Genomic DNA, 23,086 nt, shown 5'->3' on the forward strand with positions numbered 1-23,086 from the left:
CTGTCTGAATGTTGAGGAGATTATGCTGTGAAGAAATACTGTTATCACAGTGGCTGAGCAGCTGACAGGTAGGTTTGCATTATATACAGCTGTTAAAAACATTCTTATAGTGTTGAATGTGACAGAACATCTCATTTTCATGAAGATCTGCCTTTATTAACATTTTCTTTAGACCTACCCCTTCATTAATGGCTCTTTCCACTAGATAATACCACTTCAACTCAACTAGTTTTTTGGTGCCACGCAACTATAGAAACCCCTTCAATACAGATACAACTTCAACTTCAACACAGCTTTGTATGAGGCTTTTGTCACAGCACAGGCACATGTTTTCTTTCATAAATAAAATATAGTGAGTAGACGACAGTAACTTGTGCCCCTTTTTCACTTACAGTATGAGCTCAACTTGTTTTGATTCAACTTGGCTTGGTTCGGCCAACAGTTCATTGCATATCGACTGTAGGTGTCGATATCCCCTGGATATCACCTCTAAACTATGAACATAAACTACTGTAGACGTTCTAGTCAACACTGGAGGTCTAAACTTAAAACTGTATGGGGGTATTCCCACCTGGAAAATCCTTTGGTCTGCTTATTTCATTCGCATTGAATGCAGCCTTTATTTTTTATTTTTTTGTTTGAGTCGGATCGCATTCTCATTGCACTTTTTGCTTTGTGGACCAAAATTTGTAAGCAGAAGTACACATGTGATGAACTGCGCTGACACTGGACAGAAAAGTCGGGGGTGGGGTGAATCAGAGACAAACATGGAGGTCCTACATGCAGCTATCGTTTTCGGAATATGCATTCTATTTTTACAGGCACAAATTTACGGAAATGTTAATTGTCTAGAACAGCTCATTCGAAGCCAGTTTTGGTAATATGAACATCTAACCAAATGTCAATGAGACATTCAGTCTCCTCATTGGTCCACGTCTGTCCATGGCTTATGCTGCTGCTGTTACCTATGACTACCCATGAGGCTTGGCTACTTCCAGTGGCTACGGTGGCTCATCAAGCACAAAAAACGCACATGATTCCTTGGTTTGTTTTGGCTAGAGCCAGAAGTGAGCCAGCCCAGAGTCCATTTGAAAGTGGATGGAGACCACCTGGAAGAGCGCTTGTTTGATTCAAATCAGAGTTCGCATGATTGTATTCACACCTAAAAAAAAAGTCTGGACTTTCCGGGGAAACGAACTCTGGTCTGTTTTAAATGGACCAAACAAAGTAGGTCTGAATACACTCAAATTTTTTCTAAAGTTTTTCCAGTGATAACTATGTTTCAAATATTTTATGTTTTAAATCCATAATTCCATCTTATTTTATTTTTACCTCCAGCTGCTCCTGTTTTTAAGCAGAGTTCTCTGTTTTTAATTCGGCTTTGTCACTTTTACTTTTCCGTATTTCTGATATATCCATTGGATGTTTCAAATGTCTTGTTCTGTCTTGGCTATATTGTAAATGATGGTGCATCCTCAATATATCTCTGAGATTAAATAAAGGTTATGATGATAATGTAGCTGTTCACACTCCATTTGTTAAGATAGTGCCTCTTTGAAAATTTGCTCCAGCATTTTCTGAGACTTCCTGCTCGTTTGGTTCACTGTCGTACTGATGCAGTGATGATTCTGGATGAACCTATGTATGATAAGGCTGATTTTACATTATCTTTAGTATTGCATTTGCTTGTCTGGAACTTTGGCAAAGATGATACGCCACATTATAAATGTGCCTGCTCTCACGTGGTGGAAACGCCACAAATCCCCACAGAATCGAGCCGAGTCAAGACAATATCATCAGTGGAAAAATGGCTTTGGTGAGTAAAACAGTGTCATAGTGATGGTGATAAATCAGCCTTCTGCATTGTTTTCACCCATCCTTTTGGTATCACATCAGCTCACTCTGAACGTCAACAGAAATGATACCGAATCCATGGATGGAAAATAAAACAGACGAGTAGAGATGCTTCAAGTTATGCTGAGACGGTACTATGCGGTGGAAATGGGCAGTACCATCACTGAAATATGATATAAACAATATATTTATGAAGAACAGATTTAGAAGTATTAGAAAACAGACAGAGGGACTTCTATATGAAAGAAAAAAGAAGGGAGAGGGATATTTCTTATATTGAATTTTGGGCATTTCATAAGTTTACGATGATAAACGTGACTGTGGCTGAGATCGGAAGGAAGGCTGTTGTGGTTTATGGTCGTCTCGGTTAACCGCTCAATGGCAGGTCACACAGATAAGAATATTCTGAAGCCATATGTTTAAGATGAAATTCATGACTATGAGCATTGAAGATGTTTCTTCTTCAGCTGTTTGCGTCGAGTGCTATCTTTGTAATCCAACTCTTTCATCTTTTGTGATGTTAAATCATACAAAAGAGATAATAAATCTGCTTTATACCTTCTGCTGCTCTGTGAAGAACACACTGCATTAGGAAAAAGTAATAAACATCTGCCTTCTCTGAGCTCCTCTTCTTAATTGTCTCTAATGTGTTATTTATCTCTCAGCTCAATTAATTATTCAACTTTTTTTGAATGTACTAAAAATATGAAACGGTAATTTAAATCTGATAAACGAAAACAAATAAAACCAAGTGTTCCCGTTGTCAAACAGAGTCAACTTAAGACATAAAGACAGAACCACAACAGAACAGCAAGGAACTGTCATTAGGAAGGTTCACAAGAGTAGACGCTAGCGAATGTTTTAAAGCAGAAGAAGGAAGCAAAGGAAAGAGCGAGACCCCAGCGTTGACGGCGTTGATACCTGTGATGGTGTCTGCAAAGACAGGGTCTAAGATGGCCCCCCTGTACACCCCGTACAAATTGGCCCTGTACCAGGTGGAGGGGTTGAGGCCTGAGATGGCGAGGCTGCGAGCATCGGCGGCCACTGTGTGGTTTTGCCACTCAGCGCCCGTCTCTGCATCGGTAACCTCAATCAGAAAGCCCTCGAATGCCCCGTTGTCAGCTGACCAGGACAAGAGGAAGCTGTCCCAGGACACGTCGCTGACAGTGACGTTGGTCACCACCGGCTTCTCCTCCTCTGGGTGACGACAAACACAGCAACATGGAGTTACACGACTGGGACAGACACACACCACCAACACAAAACGTCAGACCAACACAGGTGTTTCAGAGCCAGTAGTTGGGATAAAACTCCATATATTGGTTCAAATTTAAAACAACATAAACATAAAGAACATAAATCAGAAAAATACTGCCTTCTACTGTATTTACAGTGGTGGAATGAAGTGCTTTAACTCACACACTGGACTTAAGTACAAAGTTGAGGCTTTATTTTCTGCTACTACATACTGCACTACTTCTTCATTACATCGTGATTATGACTGAACCACATTTGTTCACACTTTCAAGTAATAAAAACAACATATATCAGTATTAAAATGGGCTCAACATTGACAAACTACAACAGGGGTGTCAAACAAATTTTCTTTCAGGGGCCATATTAAGCCCAATTTGATCTCCAGTGGGCCGGACCAGTAAAATAATAGCATAGTAGCCTATAAATAAATAAATAAATAAATTTCATGGTTGTGCATTTCATCAGTAAACATTCAATAATCATCAAGTAAATAAACATGTACACACCCATGCTCGAAAAGGAGCAGGATGAAGAAAATCTTATATTTCCTGCCCCCTTCTAAATAATAATAACCTTCATGGTTGGCCATACACAGCTAGCTATAAAATCATACTGTATAAAGTCAAACAAACCAACTGAATACATCCAAGATAGTACCAAATGAATACAAAACCAAGTGCAAAACTACATGTCCAGAAAGTACAAAACATAGGTAAATAAATAAATAATGACAACTCCAAATTTTTTAGTGCAAAAAATAACATTAAATGATGAAACTATTTCTATCCAAAAAACAAAAAAAGATGTGAACAACTGGGAAAAAAATGAAATTTCTGAAGATAAATAAGTACAATTTGATCAATATTATGCTTCAACTTGTGATTTATACATGTGCATTACAGATCAGATCTACCAAAGCAAAAAACAGGCAGAATATTGTTAAAACTGCACTTATTTTTCTTTCGACATTTCAGGTTTTTCATATTTGTTCAGGTTATTGACATTTTATTGTTAAAGGATATCACAATTTAATGTTCTTTGCAATAAATCAAAGAGAAAAAATTGGTGTTGCCATTATTTAGAGGCATAATGTTATATTATTTGTCGCAAATTAAGCCACGAAGAAAATTTGGAGTCATTATTTCTAGGTTATTATGCTGTTATTTTGGAGTTTGATGCCCTTGACTGTTAATATCTTCAGGGTAATTTTTGCATTTTGCACTTTGTAAATTCATCCTGTGGGCTAGATTGGAACCTTTGCTGGTTTTGGCCCCGGGCCGCATGTTTGACACCTGTGAACTACAACAATAAAAATCCCTAACATGTATTTGTTAGTGATAAAGCAGAATAATGCAATGTTCTATAATAGTGAACACATCTTGATAATAATGACTACTGTTACTTTATATTTATATTTCAAATGTGCTTATTTGCTGATAATACTTTGTACTAAAGTAGTTCAGTTTCAGCACTTCTTCCACCAGTGTCTTCTTGACCCTGGCTTGTTGACAACAGAAAATACTGTGAAACATATAAAACAAACAACACTGAGCTTCTGCTCAACAGCAGATAAGTCCTCCTCGACAACCTCAGCTGCAAAAAAGGAGGTCAGAACTGGATCACTCATTTGTATTTCAATCATTTAATTTTGCTGTCAGGAGAAAAAAAAAAGAAGAGAAGAAGGCCTTCACTTTGTCTGGAATGGAAATATACTCCTATTTCCACTACAAAAGGCCAGAGGGAACAAACAGCCTCATTATCAATGGCCGCCTATAGCCATCTCCTCTATATTACCATATAAGTGGGAAGACTTGACGATGGAAAGCGGGAGGCAGACATGCTGATGCAGCCTGTGCACATTAATGGCTGTAAATGAGCCATTAACATTTGAAGGTACAGTGTAGCCCGGCCGGTGAGGCAGAAGTACACCGTCCACTTCAAACCTATGGGGAGGCCATGCAGAGCAGGAGCAGCAGCCTGTAATTGGAGTCCATTGTGTGTGCAAGCATTCAGAGAGCAGATTAGAAAGAGCCAGGAGACGGCGCAGGTAAACATCACGGCTCCCATTATCCTCTTTTGACTGTGTGGCGGAGCGGGGAGCAAAGAGGATGGAAGACAATGGGAATGTGATGCATATGGAGCCTTCGCCTCGATCAGCTGATCACCGCTGATAAGAGCTCACATGGAAAGTGCATTTACTATATGGTGTGTCTGTTTTTAGATTCTGAGATGAGTCAGCTCAATTAAAAGCTGCACATATTTAATTAAGTTGTGTTTTCTTAAGATGTTGCAAGTCTGAGATACCATCGCAATTTAAAAATGTATTTGAAGGTAATTTTTATTATTGTTTAGCTCTTCTTTGATGCGTTTTAGGAAATGAAGGTTTGGTAAAAATGCTAACTCTAAGCCAGGGGTGTCAAACTCATTTTAGTTCAGGGGCCACATTCAGCCCAATTTAATCTCAAGTCGGACGGACCAGTAAAACAATAGCAGAATAATAACTTGTAAATAATGACAACTCCAAATTTTTCCTCTTTGATTTAGTGCAATCAGAATTAAATTATGAAAATATGTACATTTACAAACTATCCAAACAAAAATGATGTGAATAACCTGAAAAAAAGAGAGATTTCTTGAGAAAAATAAGTACAATTTTAACAATATTACAACTCAACTTACGATTTATACATGCATAGATCTACAAAGGCACAAAATATTTAATAACAGGAAGTATAATGTTAAAATTTTACTTACAAAATTTCAGGTTTTTCAGATTTTATTGTTTACGGATAGTTTGTAAATGTTAATATTTTCATAATTTAATATAAGTTTTTACACTAAAACAAGCAGAAAAATATGGAGTTGTCATTATTTATAGGTGTAATGCAATATTATGTTTTTCACATTAAACTAAGAAAATTTGGAGGCATTATTTATAGGTTATTATTATTATTATTATTATCATTATTTATTAGGCTATTATTTTTAGTTGAGATCACATTGTCCTGTATCTAGAACCTGAACTAAAATGAGTTTGACATCCTTGATTGTTAATATCTGGAGTGTAATTTTTGCAAATTCATCCCGTGGGCTGGACTGGAACCTTTGGCCTTGGTTTTGGCCCCCGGGCCACATGTTTGACACCCCTACTCTAAGCTAACAAACTTTTAGCAATATGGTTTAGTTAACAGTTCACAGCCTTCATTCAACACCATTTATTTAATCGGGTCAGTTCACGTTATTCATTTGATCACAACAAGGTCAAGCCACGTCCATAGATTTCTATTTTCCTAATTTTGGCCATAATCAATGTTGGGAGTGAGTAGTTACATCCAACAGCGTTATGCAATTAATTAAAAGGGCTATATGTAGTATTTTCACAAACAAATATGAATAAAAATCACCTTAAAGTAATGCTACTTTTTTTGTGAGTACCCAAATAATTTTTTCCTCTATATTTAACCTTTCCTAAATGATTTATCACTCTTTATTATTATATTATCAAACGTTGTAGAAGATAACAGTGTTTCCATGGTAACTACGGAGCCTCTGAACGTCCAAATGAGTCATATCTGATCACCATGAAAAGATGACAAACTGCATTTTACCCCAATTATTTACATGTATCGACAGGATTAGTGGATCAACAGGTATTAAACAGTTTAGATCTGTAGATGGTTTGTGTCACTGGTGGATGTTTGGGCCTTTATGGGTTAAAAAGTGACATTTTCAATTACTTTTTTCTTTTTTTCAGAAACATAGGCTATTTCTTCAGTGAGAAAATGAAACAAGGTCTTGATCTGGATCCAGACATTTTCTAGGTGTCATTCTGTTTGTGCAATTCTCAGAAATGACCATCACGGCTGTAGGTGTGAATGGGACGATGCTTTCAGTAACTGTTGTGAACTGACCCTTTAATGCTCATATTTGGTTATCACATGCAGAGGTAAGATGTGTGATGGGTGATACAGTCAAATGGGCCCCTGAGATATCACCGTCATTCTGATATCTCCCATTTAATGCACACTCATTCACATCCTACTAAATATCTGGTGATAAGGATCAGGCCTTAACACGGGCAGCACAGATCATGTCCTCACATGCTGGATGATGATCTTGCCTTTGACATGCTTTCTGTTCTCCATCCTGCTGGAGAATCAGCTTCTCGTGCATTTATGTTAGTAAAACGTCCCAGTGGATATCATGTGACCATAAGACTGACCACTGTGCTGTCAGCAGTCATGGCCACACTGATATTTTGTGGTGGTAGCCAAATACGCATGCATATATATGGCTTTCCGGTGGTTTTAACACTAATACTCTCCTTTGTTTGGTTTTCAGTGTTTTAGGAATATAATGTACAACGACAGTCATTTATTTAATCTGTAAATTATGGGCATTGAATATTGCTCCGGCTGCAGAAGTCATCACGGCTTCCACATGTCTGCTGTCATTGTTCTCTGAGCGTAACTCCTCCAGTCAGCTGATTCTGTTAAATTATGATAATCCCGGCTTTTGTCTCCTCATTTCCCTCTTTAATAAAATCACTTTGTTTCAGCATCGTATCCGAGATTTTCAGAAGCCGAGATTGGCTCAGTTTTACATCCCAGCGGGTCGGTCCGGCGTCTCTTTAGAAACGCTCACAAGTCAAAATGTGATTCCGATGATTGTCAGACACAAGTAGAGATCCCAGCCTCCTCAGTCCGCCCCTCCTCTTTCCTTCAGCCGCTCCTGTAACAACGAGTGTGATCCGTGTTTGCGCTATGTGTCTGGAGATGATAAAGGCTGCAGATAGGCCGGGCTGTGGATTAGAGGGCTGCTGATTTCAGAGACAATGTTTAAACAGGAGTCCCAGCATGTGGCCTTTTATCTGACAGACCCACAGTTCATCGTGGTCAAATCGCACAAAACCAGAGGGGAGCGGGGCTCACGCCAACAATTATCACATGAATGAACATTGTGCAAAGCGCACACATGTCCATACAAACCCCCAACCTCACACACACACACACACACACACACACACACACACACACACACATGCACACACACTCTATCTCAGTCTTTTTAGCCACTCAGTCTCTCAGTCATAAGTGCCACACATGATCACATCGACAAGTGGGCATAAATAGTAGACACATGCACGTGCACGCTCACTCTCCCACATCCACACACATACAAGTCTATACTCTGTTCTTTTTGGCAGCGTGCAAACCAAATATTCAACTAAAAGATAGTTTTTCCAAAGCTCACCAACTTTTCCCTCATGCCATATCGATTTTTGCCCGTAGCCATGCATTTAATGGGCACTCATTGCATAACTGGAAGATTTACTTCTGAAATGTTTGTCTTGGAGACATTCTGACCGCAGCACGAAAAATATGCTACAATCACCTCATTTGTCTTTTCTTGTTTTGGTTGAAAAAACAGGGAAAAAGGAAAAATAAACCCACATGCTTTAAATGAGCCTTGGGGGAGTGGGGAGGAGGGGGGTAGAGACATACTGACTTACATTCAGAAGCTAACAATGAATTCAATTCATTGCTTCGGTTTGGCTGCAGTACTGAAGAACAAAAAAAAAAATCAACCTATGGTTAATTAGAACTTCTCTTATGCTTTAACCCTGTACCAGCAGTGAGAAACCTCATGGAAACAGTCATTCAGAGGAGCCTTTGTCTCACACACATTTTATAGACACCCATACAGAAAACCCTGGGACTTTGTCTGCTTTGTTTTTTAGGGATCAGTTCATCTGAAGTCTGAAGTCTATTTGCAGCTTTTGGTAGAGTTTATAATGCTCTTTATTTGCAGAGCAAAAAAAAAAGGAGAAGAAAAGGAGTTTTCTTGTCGTAGCTAGATTTTAAGATATTTATTGTTATATTGTGGAGTATGGAGGAAGATTAGGGCCACACTGAAAAAAATAGAAATTTGAAGAAGAAGAAGTTACAATATTTTGTCAAAAAGTTAAAATATTGCAGGAATAAAGCTGTAATATTTGAGGGAAAAAAGTAACAATTTTACAAGAATTAATTCATAAAGGAGGAGAAATATCACATAGGGTGTCTCCTAAAGTTATACCTCACGAGAAGTTTCACAAAAAACAAAATACTCACTCTTTTGGACTTCGGTAAAGCTAGATAGATATTCGCTGAGTTGAACTTCCAGAATTAACAAGGTAATTTTGACCACTGTATTTTTTTCCCTCATAAAAATCATACTGTTTACTTAGAAAATATCAGGTGAAGGGGTGGAACAGTGGCTTAGCGGTTAGCTCTGCCACCTACCAGATAGAAGGTGTTGGATTCCTGGTCGGACTGGTCTGTTCATAGATTCCTTTGGGTCCTCCAGTTTCCACCATCATCAAAAAATGTTAACGAAGGTTAATTCTCCCGTCGCTGTCCTTGACCAAGGTACTGATGAAGGTCTGGAGTTGGTCCCCGAGGGCCTTCACTGGCTGCTCACTGCTTCTAATGTGTTAATGCTAATCAGAAGTCTTCCATGTATTAAAAATAAGGAGACTTTTTTTTCCGTCTCCAAAAATTATAACTTTTTTGTCAGTTTTTTTAACAAAATATTAAATTTTCTATCTTCAGTGTGGCTCTTATCTTCCTTCACACTGAAAATCTGTTCTTTAACCTCCTAAGACCCAAGAAATGTCAGCAAAGTACAAGCTTTTTTTTTTTTTTTTTTTTTATAAATAAGTGTCTATATTGGAAACATCATGATGCAATAGTTTTTTCAGATGCACTTTTTACATTTTTTATGGAATGTCTTTTGTGGTGGACAGTTTTGTTTTCTTTTTTTTTTGTATAAAGTTGTGAAACTCTTGTCCACAAATATGGACAGAAAACCCATAGCTGGGTCTTAGGAGGTTAAATTGTTTAAATAAGTTTTAGTTGCATTTTTCTGCTTTTATATTATTGTATTCACTCTGCTCTTTCTTTTAATCATGGTTTCTTTAATACTTTAAACTCTTTCGACCATTGTCAGGGTTTTCTACTTGCTTTAAAACACACTGAATAGTTTGTGTGAATATACTATTTCAGTAAACATACCTTACTGTACATTAACTCTATAAAAAAATATATACGCAAGAAAAACCTGGACTACGGTGAGCAGCCTTGAGGTCTTTTAAATATTGAAGCTGCCAATAGTCCAGAGGCAGAAGTGCAATGTAGTGTAGATTTACTGATATGAACTGATCCTTGAAATTGAAGAAAGCAGAAAACTTTCCACACTTTAAACAAATGAAAAGTGTAGGTTCATTGCATCCTTCATCCCTGCTGCAGAATTTCTGTATAAATGCATAGTAACTTTAGCTCCAACTTGTCAAAACTGATCAAACTGTGGGCTGTGTTGTGTGTTTGTTGCGTGCTGACCTGTGGGGGCTGAGATGGTGGCCGGGGCGCTGGTCCTGCGGCCCCTCTCGGCGGTGATCTTGATGGTGTAGAGCATCCCGGGCGTCAGACCCCTCAGGATGTGCATCTCTGCGCTGCCTGGGACCGTCACCTCGTCTCGGTGGCCGTCAGGAGAAACATAGACCAGTCTGTAGGAGTCCAGTTTGGCCATGGGGCGCTTCCATTCCAGCATCATGGTGGTTTCTGTCACTTCTGCAACAGTCAGGTCCTTGGGAGCATCCAGGGCTGAAAATACCATTAATGAAGAAGTGACGTGAAGAATAGAAAGTAGCTGACAATGATATGTTAAAGGAAAGAGTATAGGCTTACACTACTAAACAAAGAAAGAACAGGATGTTGAAATAAATGCACTCAAAACATTCAGGAAAATATTGTGATGATAAGAGAATAAACACACTTGACTGTCATTATGCAGGAAAGTCATTCATTCATTCATTCATTCATTCATTCATCTTCTGAACCCGCTTTATCCTCATTAGGGTTATGGGGGGTGCTGGAGCCTATCCCAGCTACCAATGGGTGAAGGTGGGGTACACCCTGGATGAGTCTCCAGTTCATTGCAGGGCTGCCATACAACAACCAAACACTCTTACATTCACACCTATGGACAATTTAGATTAACCAATGAACCTATCAGAGCATGTGTTTGGATGGTGGGAGGAAGCAGAGTATCCAGAGAGAACCCACACGAACACAGGGAGGAAATGCAAACTCCACACAGAAAGGTCCCTGGTTGGAACTGACCTCAGGACCTTCTTACATGAAAGTCAGACAAGTAAAATATTAAGTACATAAATGAAAACTAGCCATTTACAAAAACCGTTCATGCTAACAACATTATAACATTAAATTAATAAAGTTAAAATACTGATGGTCATAGTTAGAGTGTTATCATGGTCATTAATTAGCAGCTAGATGAATGACAATGTCATTTTTGGGTCATAATTCAAAGTATTTGATATTAATGTAACTATTTTTAGCAGATGTCTGTGTAATTCTGCTGCCAATCCGTTGAGATGCTGTGATCATATTTGAGTGTGGAAGGGAAATAAATAAGCAAGATGTTCCATCAGGGTCAGAATGACATTAACAGTAGTGTACGATCAAGATTCAGTTCCACACAATAACAATGGTATCACAATTACATGTGTATGTAATACTGTACTGTACTGTAGTACTCAAAATAATGTATTATGCATCATATATGAGTAAATCATGGTGAAAAAATATCAATAAAAAGGCTGGAAGCAGAACTTCTGTAACTATTCAAAGCAATGTGCTGTCACTTTCACAAAATGTGACAGAAAATGGAGAGTCTTAATTGTCCCTTTATCATGTCAGCCTGTCAATTATACACCAATACAAAGAGTAATATAACATGTTTCTGCATCAATATTATCTCCCACCTCTGATATTCCCGTCACACATATTAAGTAAAACATCACATCGCACACATTACTGGATTGCATTTACTATGAGGAGCATCTCACCAGTCACTGCATTGGTCGTCCTGGGCAGACTCTCCCGTTCGCCCTTCACCGCCGTCACACCCATCCCGTATTCAGTGCCAGGCCTCAGGCCTACATAACAGCACAAAATAGAAACACTGTGAGGAGAAAATAAAAAGCAGTGTCATGTTTTGTTTGTACAGATCCACTGAGGTGTCACCAAATGAGCGATGGGGAGACTCTGTAGTCGAGCGGCCAGCTGTTTCATCTAATGGCTCCGGTGCCAGCGGCAAACACAAAAACACTCTCATGTGGCTTGATTGCACAATAGATTGCTGCCTAATTGTATTTCATGGTGAGCCTGTGCTCACCGTGGAGCTGCAGTGTTGTATTTGCATTGATGGATCTAGAGGGCCCTTGTTGTGGAGCGGGGACATTACTTGCTATGATACAGTGGGCTTCGGAGGCCCTTTGCTCTCCACAATTAAGCCCTCTGTCGGCCTGATCGCCTCTAATTCCTTTATTAACTCCCACAGAGGTCATCACACACGGAGTCTTGCAGCATGAAATTACACCTAATGCCCAGGAAACTCATTATCAATAAAATCACGAGCGTGAAGGCAATTACAGATAATAACTGTGTGAAAGAACTGCTGAGGTGTGTGTGGAGGAGTGGGGGGGGGTCCACTGAATGGACACAGTGCTTTATTTCCATGGGATGGGCCTCCCAAGGACAAAGAATTGGGCCAGACAAAGACACTATTAGCCCATTTTGGAAGTTTTTTTCTTTGTGGTGTTTGATCCTGTCATGCAGCAGCAAATAGTCTCAAAACAAACATAAAATACCACGTCTTCGTCAGAGCTCTGCCTTATAATATCAGCAGTGCAGATAGATAAAAATGGTCCTGCTTTTCTTATTCGAGCCAGATCTCACATTGAAACCAGCGCCAGTGTTATTCCATTTAAAGCCTGAATGCCAAAGCCCCCTCCCCCTGTGGGTGGTTTTCTAATAAAGTGGGGCTTTTATAGGCGGGTAAACATTTCACGACACAAAACAAAGGCAGTCCATTTTGGAAATGAGCGAGTGAATGTAACACTGACCAGTTTAACAGGAGCAACACAAACACTTGTCTGAAGAATTACGAGAATAAACACTTGACACTGTATATTTTTTTTTCTCTCACTGATTCTTTCGACCACATCATTTAGATGCAAAATGGTTCCGATCACATTAAGAATGAAACTGCCCTTTCCTTTTTTTCTGCATCCGTTTCAATACTGGAGCTCCAATCAATACTAATTCTGGTCTAATTGGTCTGATGTGGTCTGTGAGTCCAGGATTTTAATGAACTCAACTCCTTCATTCCTTGACTCACAAATATAAACATGTGTGGGTCCTGAATGCTCTGGTGACCAAATATCTTGAAGAAATGTGCACAGGATTTTCCAGCAGTTCCACTTGACAGAATAACATATGTGTATTACAGCGTTTAATTGCATTCACATACATAATTAAAGGGAGTTTAAGTTCTCAGGCTTCACTATCAGTGCATATAGTGCTGTGTGTTTCATTTATAATTGAAATAGTGTGGCCTATTTACTGAGGATGTTCTCACACCTACAGTTCATTTGGTCATGAATCAGTTTCCCTTTAGTTTCATTGAACTCAGGGAAAGTTCAAACTGAACCAAAAACCATCAGTGTTGAAATAAATCCAAGAACACTGTCCTGTGTTCAGTGAGAGAAACTTTTAACACGGCGTAAGAGCAGAACTGGCATTTGCTCCTCATGATGGTAATGATGTGGGTAATATACCAGGCTCAGCACAGCTGTCTCCAGGACCTGCTCAGCTCAGAATCCAGTTTACAGCTGGGTCGGACTGAGGTCAGACCGCTTTCCAAACACAGGAGTTCATTTGAGACCGTGTCAAATTCACCTCTCCTGCAGTAGTTTAGGTCCATACTGGAGTGTGATTACTGTGTTCACACCTGCCCAGAGCAATCATACCAAGGCGAGAAAGGAGTCAGAGTCTGATTAAACTGGACTTAAAGGTCTGAAAACACCCAAATGAAGTCAATGCAGGTCAGTGCAACAGCATAGAGGAGTAAATGACTCATTTTAGCCTTGATTTTTGTGTAATTCTAAAGTACTGGTGGTGTTACTTGTACTTTCACAAGTGCAAACACACAGATGAATAGGGCTTACAACTGAACCTTTAAGGTTTGCAGGCTGTTTTTTCTGCTATTTTTCTTTTTCCCTTTTTTTCCTTTTCAACTTTGTGTACTTGATAAAAGCTCTTCATGGTTTCCTGGTTTGACTGAGTTTGTAGTAAAATTATCATTAACAATGCGAAATCTTGGAAATGAGTTATAAGAATACAAGTTGAATGAATGAATGAATTTTGAACGAACATATCTAAAATTGAGAGGGAAAAAAAAAAGTATATATATTTATACAGTATATATATATATATGTTAAGAAAACAAAATATAAATAAAAATAATATAATAATAATAATAATAATAATAATAATAATAATAATAATATAAGCATCATAATAGGAACAAATTCAAATTCAAAAAAGGGGCAGAAGTATACACTTTTTAAAAATTCCCACCCCCTTCTACTCACCATGGCTTATATATCTATATATTTACTACATAAATATTCATATAAAACATACTTATCCATATCAATGCATATACTACATAAATATCCATATTAATAAACATATATACTACATCCATTAAAAATACATTATATATATATATATATATATATATATATATATATATATATATATATATATATATATATATATACATATACACTACATAATTATCCGTATCTACTTATAATATCCCATATATTTAGCAATTTTCATCCCTCATCTTCCATATACCTATTTAGAAAGAATTTTTTTATACCTCTTTTTAAATATATTTCACTGTTCCGCAAAGTCACCCCACTGCTTTGTATGCACATACAATTATATGCACATCCCATAATATTGCTACTGAAGAAGACCTAATTTTTGCATTAAAAAGGTTAAAGTTTAGTTGGTCTCTGCAGTTTACATATACATTGGTTGCTTGATTTGTTTCCCCAGCAATGGCTGCATACAGACACACTGCACAACTGACACCCCACCCCCACCCCACCCCCCACCCGGAAACCATGCGATGAGAGTGAGGGAAGACCAGGAGAAGGTGTACATGTCCGGCAGCAGTGATGTCTGCAAACTTGTTAGTAATAAAGTTTGGTTTCCAAAACCACAAAGAATACATCTCGGCTGAAATTTACTTAGTGGGTCAAATGAGTGGCCATTTTTGAAAAAAAAAGAAAGTGGAAGCTATATTTTCAGAAATACTGGATTTGGAATAGCACGTGTAAAACTGTGAAAACTGTTGCTGGTGGACGGACGTGACAGTGGACAGACGTGACATTACCCATGATGCTCTGGTCAGTACCAGTACTTTATTAGTAATAAACTTATAGACTTACTATTGCTAATTCTCCTCTTATTCATAAATGTTAGTATTGTGGATCTAAAACAATAACAGCTGACACAAAAACACTAAATGTTGCAGTGGACGGATGTGACATGGTTGTTACAGATCCCATCATACTGATGCTCGGCAGCCATGTCACCGTTTACACAAATGATCCCTGTGCAAAAACTAGGATCATAAAAAATAAACTAAGAATCAAGATTTCCTGCATTGTGGTGCTTTGAAAAAAGTGCAGAAACTGTTTGTCGTCCTTACTGTTACTGTAAATCAATCTTAAAATAGAGAAGTCTTAGTTTGTTCCCTCTTCTAATAATTTTTCATTGTATGTACGGTCTTGGTCTTGGTCTTGGTCTTAGTCTTGTCTCGGTCTCAACCTGCCTTGGTCTTGGTCTTGTCTTGGTCTTGAAACCCTCTGGTCTCAGAAAATGTCTTGGTCTTGGATGGTGCAGTCTTGACTACAACACTAGTAAACAGTCATGTATGCAGTGCACGGCTGGAAACTTAAGCACAGGAATAGGAAACATAAACACTTTCAGTGGTCCTGGTTTTCTTCGGCTTTGACAGCTGAAAGATTTGGAGCAGTCCTTCAGTAAGCTTGTAAAAACGGAAGTAAATCCTCAGTAATTACTCCCTTAAATGCTGACACATGATACAGCATGATGTGTTTCTGACTGCAGATGCTCCCTGACAACTGAACAAACTTAAAATGAACACCTTTAAATGCGGTGGAAAAACAGAGCATCTGCAGTGATGTTAAACCAGATGGGTATTTACGAGAGTTGCAAGTGTATGTGTGTTCGCTCTGGGATTAAGTACCGGTGATCTTGGCCCGGGTGGTGTCCTTGGGTCCTGGGGGGAACAGCAGCTCTCCGTGGTCTCCTCCGGAAAGGGGTCCGTATTTGATGCGGTAGTTGTCGACCTGAGCTTGGCTGTTTTTCCATTCCAGGGTGATGGTCTCATCTGTCACGTCCACCGTCTGCAGGTCTCTGGGGGCGTCCAGGTCTACCACACATAAGGACACATGAGGACAGACGTAAGGATGTGTTAATCCTCACTCATATTTAACTGGATTTCTAAACTAACCCTTAGGGAGTTCTTAAGACAAACCCCAACTATGGCGGATTCTCATTATTGGTCTGTACTTTGATGCACATCAGCAGGTTTTCCTCCCTCATAAACCTACAACCATAAGTAAAGTACAGTACAGTACGTGTGGTCCAGCCCTTCCCGCTGTTAGACCTGGTTTTAATAAACATCTAATGAACGTGTCGGCTTTTCATCTGTAGCCAGTTTGGCTTTTACTGCTACACCTCCGGTCGTGTCAGTTTTACCAGTGAGGAAGGACTCGTAGACAGGAATGCTGGTCCGGTCTCCCATCCGAGCCATCAGAGACACCTCATAGTGGGTGTCGGGGATGAGACCCGCCAGGTGGTACTGGGTGTCGGTGTTGGACAGCTCCACCACGTTGCGATCGGCAGTACTGGAGCTCGGCCCATAGGAGACAGTGACCCCATCCACGGAGGCGACGGGCTGGAACCAGGTGACCAGCGCTGTGGTGTCAGTCACATCACGAACATCCACCTGGGTGGGGGCATCGATCACTGCAGAGCGAAGGGAAAACATACTGTAAACCAGGGGTGTCAAACTCACTTACGTTCAGGGGCCACATTTAGCTAAATTTGATCTGAAGTGGGCCGAACAAGTAAAATAATAACATAATAATATATAAATAACGTCAATTCCAAACTTTTCTCAAAGTTTTAGAGCGGAAAAAGTTTATTTACATTATGAAAAGGTTTACATCTACAAACGATCCTTTCAAAAGATGTGAATAACATGAACGAACTGAAAAAATAAGTGTAATTTTAACAATATTCTGCCTCAGTTTATCATTTACACATGGTCATTATAACTTACAGATCACAGTGGATTTGCAAATACACAAAACATTTAAAAACAGGCAGAATCTTATTAAAATTGTACTTACTTCTCTAAAGACACTTCAGGTTGTTCATATTTGTTCAGGTTATTCACATTTTTTGTGAAATTATGCTTTGTTTTAGTGTAAATACATGAAAATATTTACATTTACAAAGAGAAAAATTTAGAGTTGTCATTATTTATAGGTTATTATGATAGTATTTTACTGGTCTGATCCGCTTTAGATTGAACTGACCTAAAATGATTTTAACATCCTTGACTGTTAATATTTTCAGTGTAATTTTTGCATTTCAAAAATTCATCCCACAGGCCGGACTGGACCCTTTGGCGGGTCAGTTTTGGCCCCCGGGCCACATGTAAATCACATGTGTGAATTTTGCTGAAAAACTTTTTTTTTGTTTCTCCCTCTGTTTGCTATAATACCCTAGGAACTTTTATGAACATCTGCAAGGTCAGTGAATTAAATACAGGATAATACCTGTTATGTACTGGAAACATGAAAAATGCAGAGGATAATATTAGAATAAATGGTGAAAAACCAATATTGAAAGGTTAAATATAAAAGGTACAAAAGTAGCTCTAGGCCTTAAAGGGTTAAGGCTTTGGGTTGATTCTCATGTCATTTCCTCTATGTAAATGTAAAAAACATTTTGATGATTCAACTTGACAGAGGTGTAGCCAATCCAATGTGACGACCAAGGTTATAATAGTTTTGGATTTTTTTGTTATAGTTTAGCTTTATTTTGTTTTGACTTTTTTTCTTTAATTCATTTAGTTTTAATTAATTTTTAGAGCAGGTTTGCTAGTTTTTATTAGTTTTCATTTTTTTTTCTAAATGCTTAGTTTTAGTTTAGTTTTACTTTTTTTTATACATCTTTTCTCTTCCTCTCTGTCGTATTCACATAAATCCCAGACAGGACTCTGCTGCTTTCTCCCAACTCCATGTTTCCAGGTAGAGTGGGGACCAGAAGACGACTATAAACCACAAATGACGAGAAGTGACGGACCGTGAAGTACCGCATGGTGCCGCTAGCTAAAATTGCTAGAGCGAAATAAATCACTTTCGTATCAATCCGACATTGACAAATATGAAAACAAAGGGAATTTTATCCATAGTTTTTATACGTTTTAGTTACTTTTGTAAACACCCAATACAGTTAGTTATCGTTTTTTCTTTTAGTTAGATAGTTAGCTAGATAGTTTTTATTTATTTCAGTTAATGAAAATGTTTTTTCAATTCTAGTTTTTGTCATTTTGTTAGTTTTCGTTAATGATAATCACCTTGGTGATGACTGTTGAATGCTTGCTTTTTCCATTTCCAAAGAAATGTAAAAGTGTGGAGATTGAATTAAATATAGGAAAATACCTGATTTTCCCTGAAAATGCAAAATGCAGAAGAAAACATTAGAATAAATGGTGAAAAACCACTATAGAAAGGTTAATTACACAAAAATTAGTTCTAGGCCTTAAAGCAGGGGGGTCAAACATGCGGCCTGGGGTCCAAAGGTTCCAATCCGGCCCGTGGGATGAATTTGTAAAGTGCCAAAATTCCACAGTCTTGAATTGAATTAAGCCAAAAAAAAAAAAAAAAAAAAAATTAGCTTGCATTAAGGAAAAAATGTTAAATTAAGCAAAAAAAAAAAAAATCTTAAATTTAGCAAAAAATGTTGAATTAAGCAAAAAAAATAAAATAAAATGTTGAATTAAGCAAAAAAAAAATTCTTAAATTCAGCAAAAAATCTTGAATTAAGCAAAAAAAAAAAAAATAAAATGTTGAATTAAGCAAAAAAAAATTCTTAAATTCAGCAAAAAATCTTGAATTAAGCAAAAAAAAAAAAAAATCTTGAATTAAGGAAAAAATCTTGAATTAAGCAAAAAAAAAAAAAAAAATCTTCAATTAAGTAAAAAATATCTTGAATTAAGCCAAAAAAAATCTTAAATTTACCAAAAAATCTTGAATTAAGCAAAAAATCTTGAATTAACAACTTCAAATGTTTGTCTTTGTTTTAGTGCAAAAAATAACCTTAAATTATGAAAATATTTACATTTACAAACTATCCTGTAACAATAAAATGTGAATAACCTGAACAAATATGAACAACCTGAAATGTCTGAAGAAAATTAAGCACAATTTGAACTATTTTCTGCCTGTTACTACGTGTTTAGTGTCTTTGTAGATCTGATCCATAATGCACATGGACAAATGATAAGTTGAGGCAGAATATTGTTAAAATTGCACTGATTTTTCTTGAGAAATTTCAGTTTTTTAATAATAAGTTTTTTCAGGTTATTCACATCTTTTTTGTTTGGATAGTTTAGAAAAGTAAGTATTTTCATAATTTAATGTTGTTTTTTTTCTTTACACTAAAACAAAGACAAAAATTTGAAGTTGTCACTATTTATATGTTAGTCTGTTATTATTTTACTGGTCCGGCCCACTGGAGATCAAATCGACTGAATGTGGCCTTTGAAGGAAAATGAGTTTGACGCCCCTGCCTTAAAGGGTTAAAGCTTTGGGTTGATTTCCTCACATCATTTTTCCAAACATTTCTCTACCTAAGAAATATAAAAAAATATATTCTGATGATCTGCCTCGACAGAAGTGTAGCCAATCCAGTGTGATTACTGTTGCCTGTTTTGTACATTTCCATAGAACAGTTTGGATGTCTGTGTGTATTCTTCACTAATAAACCCATGTTCCTGCTCTGGATCTGACCTCACTAAGTATTCCTCTAAAGGCTGACACATGATACACATCCTGTGTTTCTGTCTGCAGATACTCACTGCCAACTGAACAAACTTAAAACCAACACCTTAGAATGTGCTAGAACTCTCTTGAGAAACTAGTACTTAGACCTTGAGTTAAGATGATTAAATTTGGAAGAAGAAAACCACTGCAGACTGCCTGTACTTTGAACATTGCTACTGGTGGTATGAACTTGGATGGATGTTGGCAAGTATCACAAGTATGTGTGTTGGCTCCTTCCAAAACCCCTGTAGCACTAAGTGAAGCTTTACACTGTTTTTGAAGAGACCGACATGGTAAGAGCTGTAACTTAAAACTCATCTGAGAAGTAACTATCAACGCATTGAGTAGTTATGATCCATTTCATTACCCCGACCCCCGAAGGGAGGGCAAGGAGTAGAGTTTTAAAAGTTTTGTTTGCTTGTTTGTTTGTTTGTTAACACTTTAACAGCAAAACTATTAGTTGAATTCATACCAAATTTGGTTTTACAGATTGCCAGTGACCCAGAATAGATCTGCTTAAATTTTGAGAAAAGTAGGTCAAAGTTCAAATTTTTTATGAATTTTTTTTTTTTTTTTTTTCCCCCATTTACTTATAACGGGTGAAATTTCAAACATCTGTAGCAGCAAAACTATTGGTTCAATTCATACCAAATTTGGTTTATAGATTGCCAGTGACCCAGAATAGATCTGATAAAATTTTGGGAAAAGTAGGTCAAAGTTAAAATTTTTTTATGAATTATTTTAAAACTTTTTTTTCCCCATTTACTTATAATGGGCGAAATTTCACATGTCTGTAGCAGCTAAACTATTGGTTGAATTCCTACCAAATTGAGTTTATATATTGCCAGTGACCCAGAATAGACATGGTCACATTTTGGGAAAAGTAGGTCAAAGTAAAATTTTTTATGAATTTTATTTAAACCTTTTTTTTTCTCCCATTTACTTATGATGGGCAAAATTTCAAACATCTGTAGCAGCAAAACTCTTGGTTCAGTTCATATCAAATTTGGTTTATAGATTGCCAGTGACCCAGAATACATGTGGTTACATTTTAGGAAAAGTAGGTCAACGTTCAATTTTTTATGAATTTTTTTAAAAATGTTTTTTCTTCTCCCATTTACTTATAATCAGCAAAATTTCAAATGTCTATAAAAACAGCAATTTTGTTCCAATTTACTTCAGACTTGGCACAGATATAGACAGAGGCAATTGATATGCTGACATCAGCATACGCATAGAAATGATGACATCAGTTGGATCGATGCAAAAATAAACTATAATACATGTGAGGGGCGGGGTTTGTTTTGCATGACACCACTTGTATTGAATTTTATATTGTTAGATTTAGTTTTTTTGGTGAAAAAAAAGGCCTAAAACCTACAAATGGGCACGAGGCTGTCTGTGTACAAAAAAATTAAAGGTTAACTAACTTTATTATACTTGCACGGAAATTCATTCCACATTTTACCCATCCTAACACAAATACAGTATCTAGCATAAACATTTGCAATTAGCTTTAGCGCAGTAGCAGCAGTGAGCTGCCACTGAAGGCACTGATGAACCAAGTCCAGATCTTCATCAATACCTGGTCAAAGGCACAGACAGGAGAATTAACCTCCTGTATATGTACCTGTTCTGAATCATGTGGAGAGAACATGAAAACAGAACACTATTGTAGTTTTTTGTTTTTACCATTGTTGGTATGTAATTATTATCATGTAAATTGACTGTTAACTGTTACCTGTGGTAACAACACCAGGAATGTACTTCATTTCTATTTTTTACACACATTTTGGTTCTATAATATAAATACTATCAAATGAGTTCATTCTAATTTGGTATAGGCCTGTTTTGTTCATTGTTCTGGCTTGAAGTCAAAGGACAGGAGTGAGTATTTAAAACGTTACTATGTTAAATTATTTGATGATGAGAATGGGGGTGGGATTAAATAAGTTTTTCTTCTTCCCAGTCCTTTTCGAGTATAGATGAATTATTTCTTTTGAATTTTGAATTTGCATGTATTCTGTAAATGCTCGAAATAAACAAATGTAAAAAAAAAACAAAAAACAGAAAAGCTCTGGCCCAGCTGAGAGTTCAACCCACAACCTTGCAGTTCTACAGGGGATGTGCTAACCCCTATGCCACCATAGATTATTACATATTTTTATCTGAAACAAAACTTGATTACAGTAGCTGGACTGGTTTTAACCCCTTGGCCAACTTCTGGCCAAAGGGGTATTGTAATTGTTTTGCTGTCTGTCTGTCTGTCCATTCAATGATATAATCACATTATTTGAAGAATGCATTGACATATCTGCACCATATTTATACTGTGGATGCATCTTGACATGGAGCAGAAGCCTATTGAAAATATGTGACCTTGACCTACTTTTTCAAGGTCAAATGGCCTTGTGCAGTTATAATATCTGAATACTTTCAAATATAAATATGTATGTAAGAAGTTTTACACAAAGACAATCTAATCTAAGTTATAGGGCAGTAACTTTCAACAGAATGTTACACTATATTTGGCTGAGGGGGATTAAAAGTGCACAGTATGCTGTGTTATAGGTCTGTCATATTATTTTTGCACCATAAATGTTGTCTTTTACTTCAGTGTGTTTTTTTAAGTAACTAAATGATTTTTCAAGTGCTGGTTAAACAGGATGGAATTAGTGGCTGATGGTGTGCATTATAACACTGCCCTGGTTGAGTACTTGTGTTTCCATTACTTCTGATTGTAGCTGGAGTTGATAAATACCTGTGAATACTGCAGCAATATTTCACCCAGCAATGAACACTGATTGTATGTGATTGTACGGAATGCATCAACATCACTTATTGTTCATTGTGCTGATTTTTTCACTCAGATCTGTGTTTGAGCAGCTGGACACACTGAGCCTGTTT

General features: G+C 37.3%; 1 protein-coding gene across 4 annotated transcripts in view; it reads right to left on the minus strand.

Moving 5' to 3' along the window:
* Window positions 1-23,086, minus strand: part of tncb (tenascin Cb) — a 188,957-nt gene that overhangs the window by 34,669 nt on the left and 131,202 nt on the right. For 3 of the 4 annotated variants that reach the window (XM_030143575.1, XM_030143574.1, XM_030143576.1), the window contains 5 exons: window positions 16,821-17,090; window positions 16,306-16,491; window positions 12,020-12,109; window positions 10,491-10,754; window positions 2,776-3,051 (listed from right to left, as the gene is read on the minus strand). In XM_030143575.1, coding sequence (XP_029999435.1) covers window positions 2,776-3,051; window positions 10,491-10,754; window positions 12,020-12,109; window positions 16,306-16,491; window positions 16,821-17,090 — 1,086 coding nt within the window. The remainder of the gene's footprint in view (window positions 1-2,775; window positions 3,052-10,490; window positions 10,755-12,019; window positions 12,110-16,305; window positions 16,492-16,820; window positions 17,091-23,086) is intronic. The other variant, XM_030143577.1, reaches the window with a different exon arrangement.

This window comes from Sphaeramia orbicularis, chromosome 9 (genome assembly GCF_902148855.1).
Source record: "Sphaeramia orbicularis chromosome 9, fSphaOr1.1, whole genome shotgun sequence".
Lineage (NCBI taxonomy): Eukaryota > Metazoa > Chordata > Actinopteri > Kurtiformes > Apogonidae > Sphaeramia > Sphaeramia orbicularis.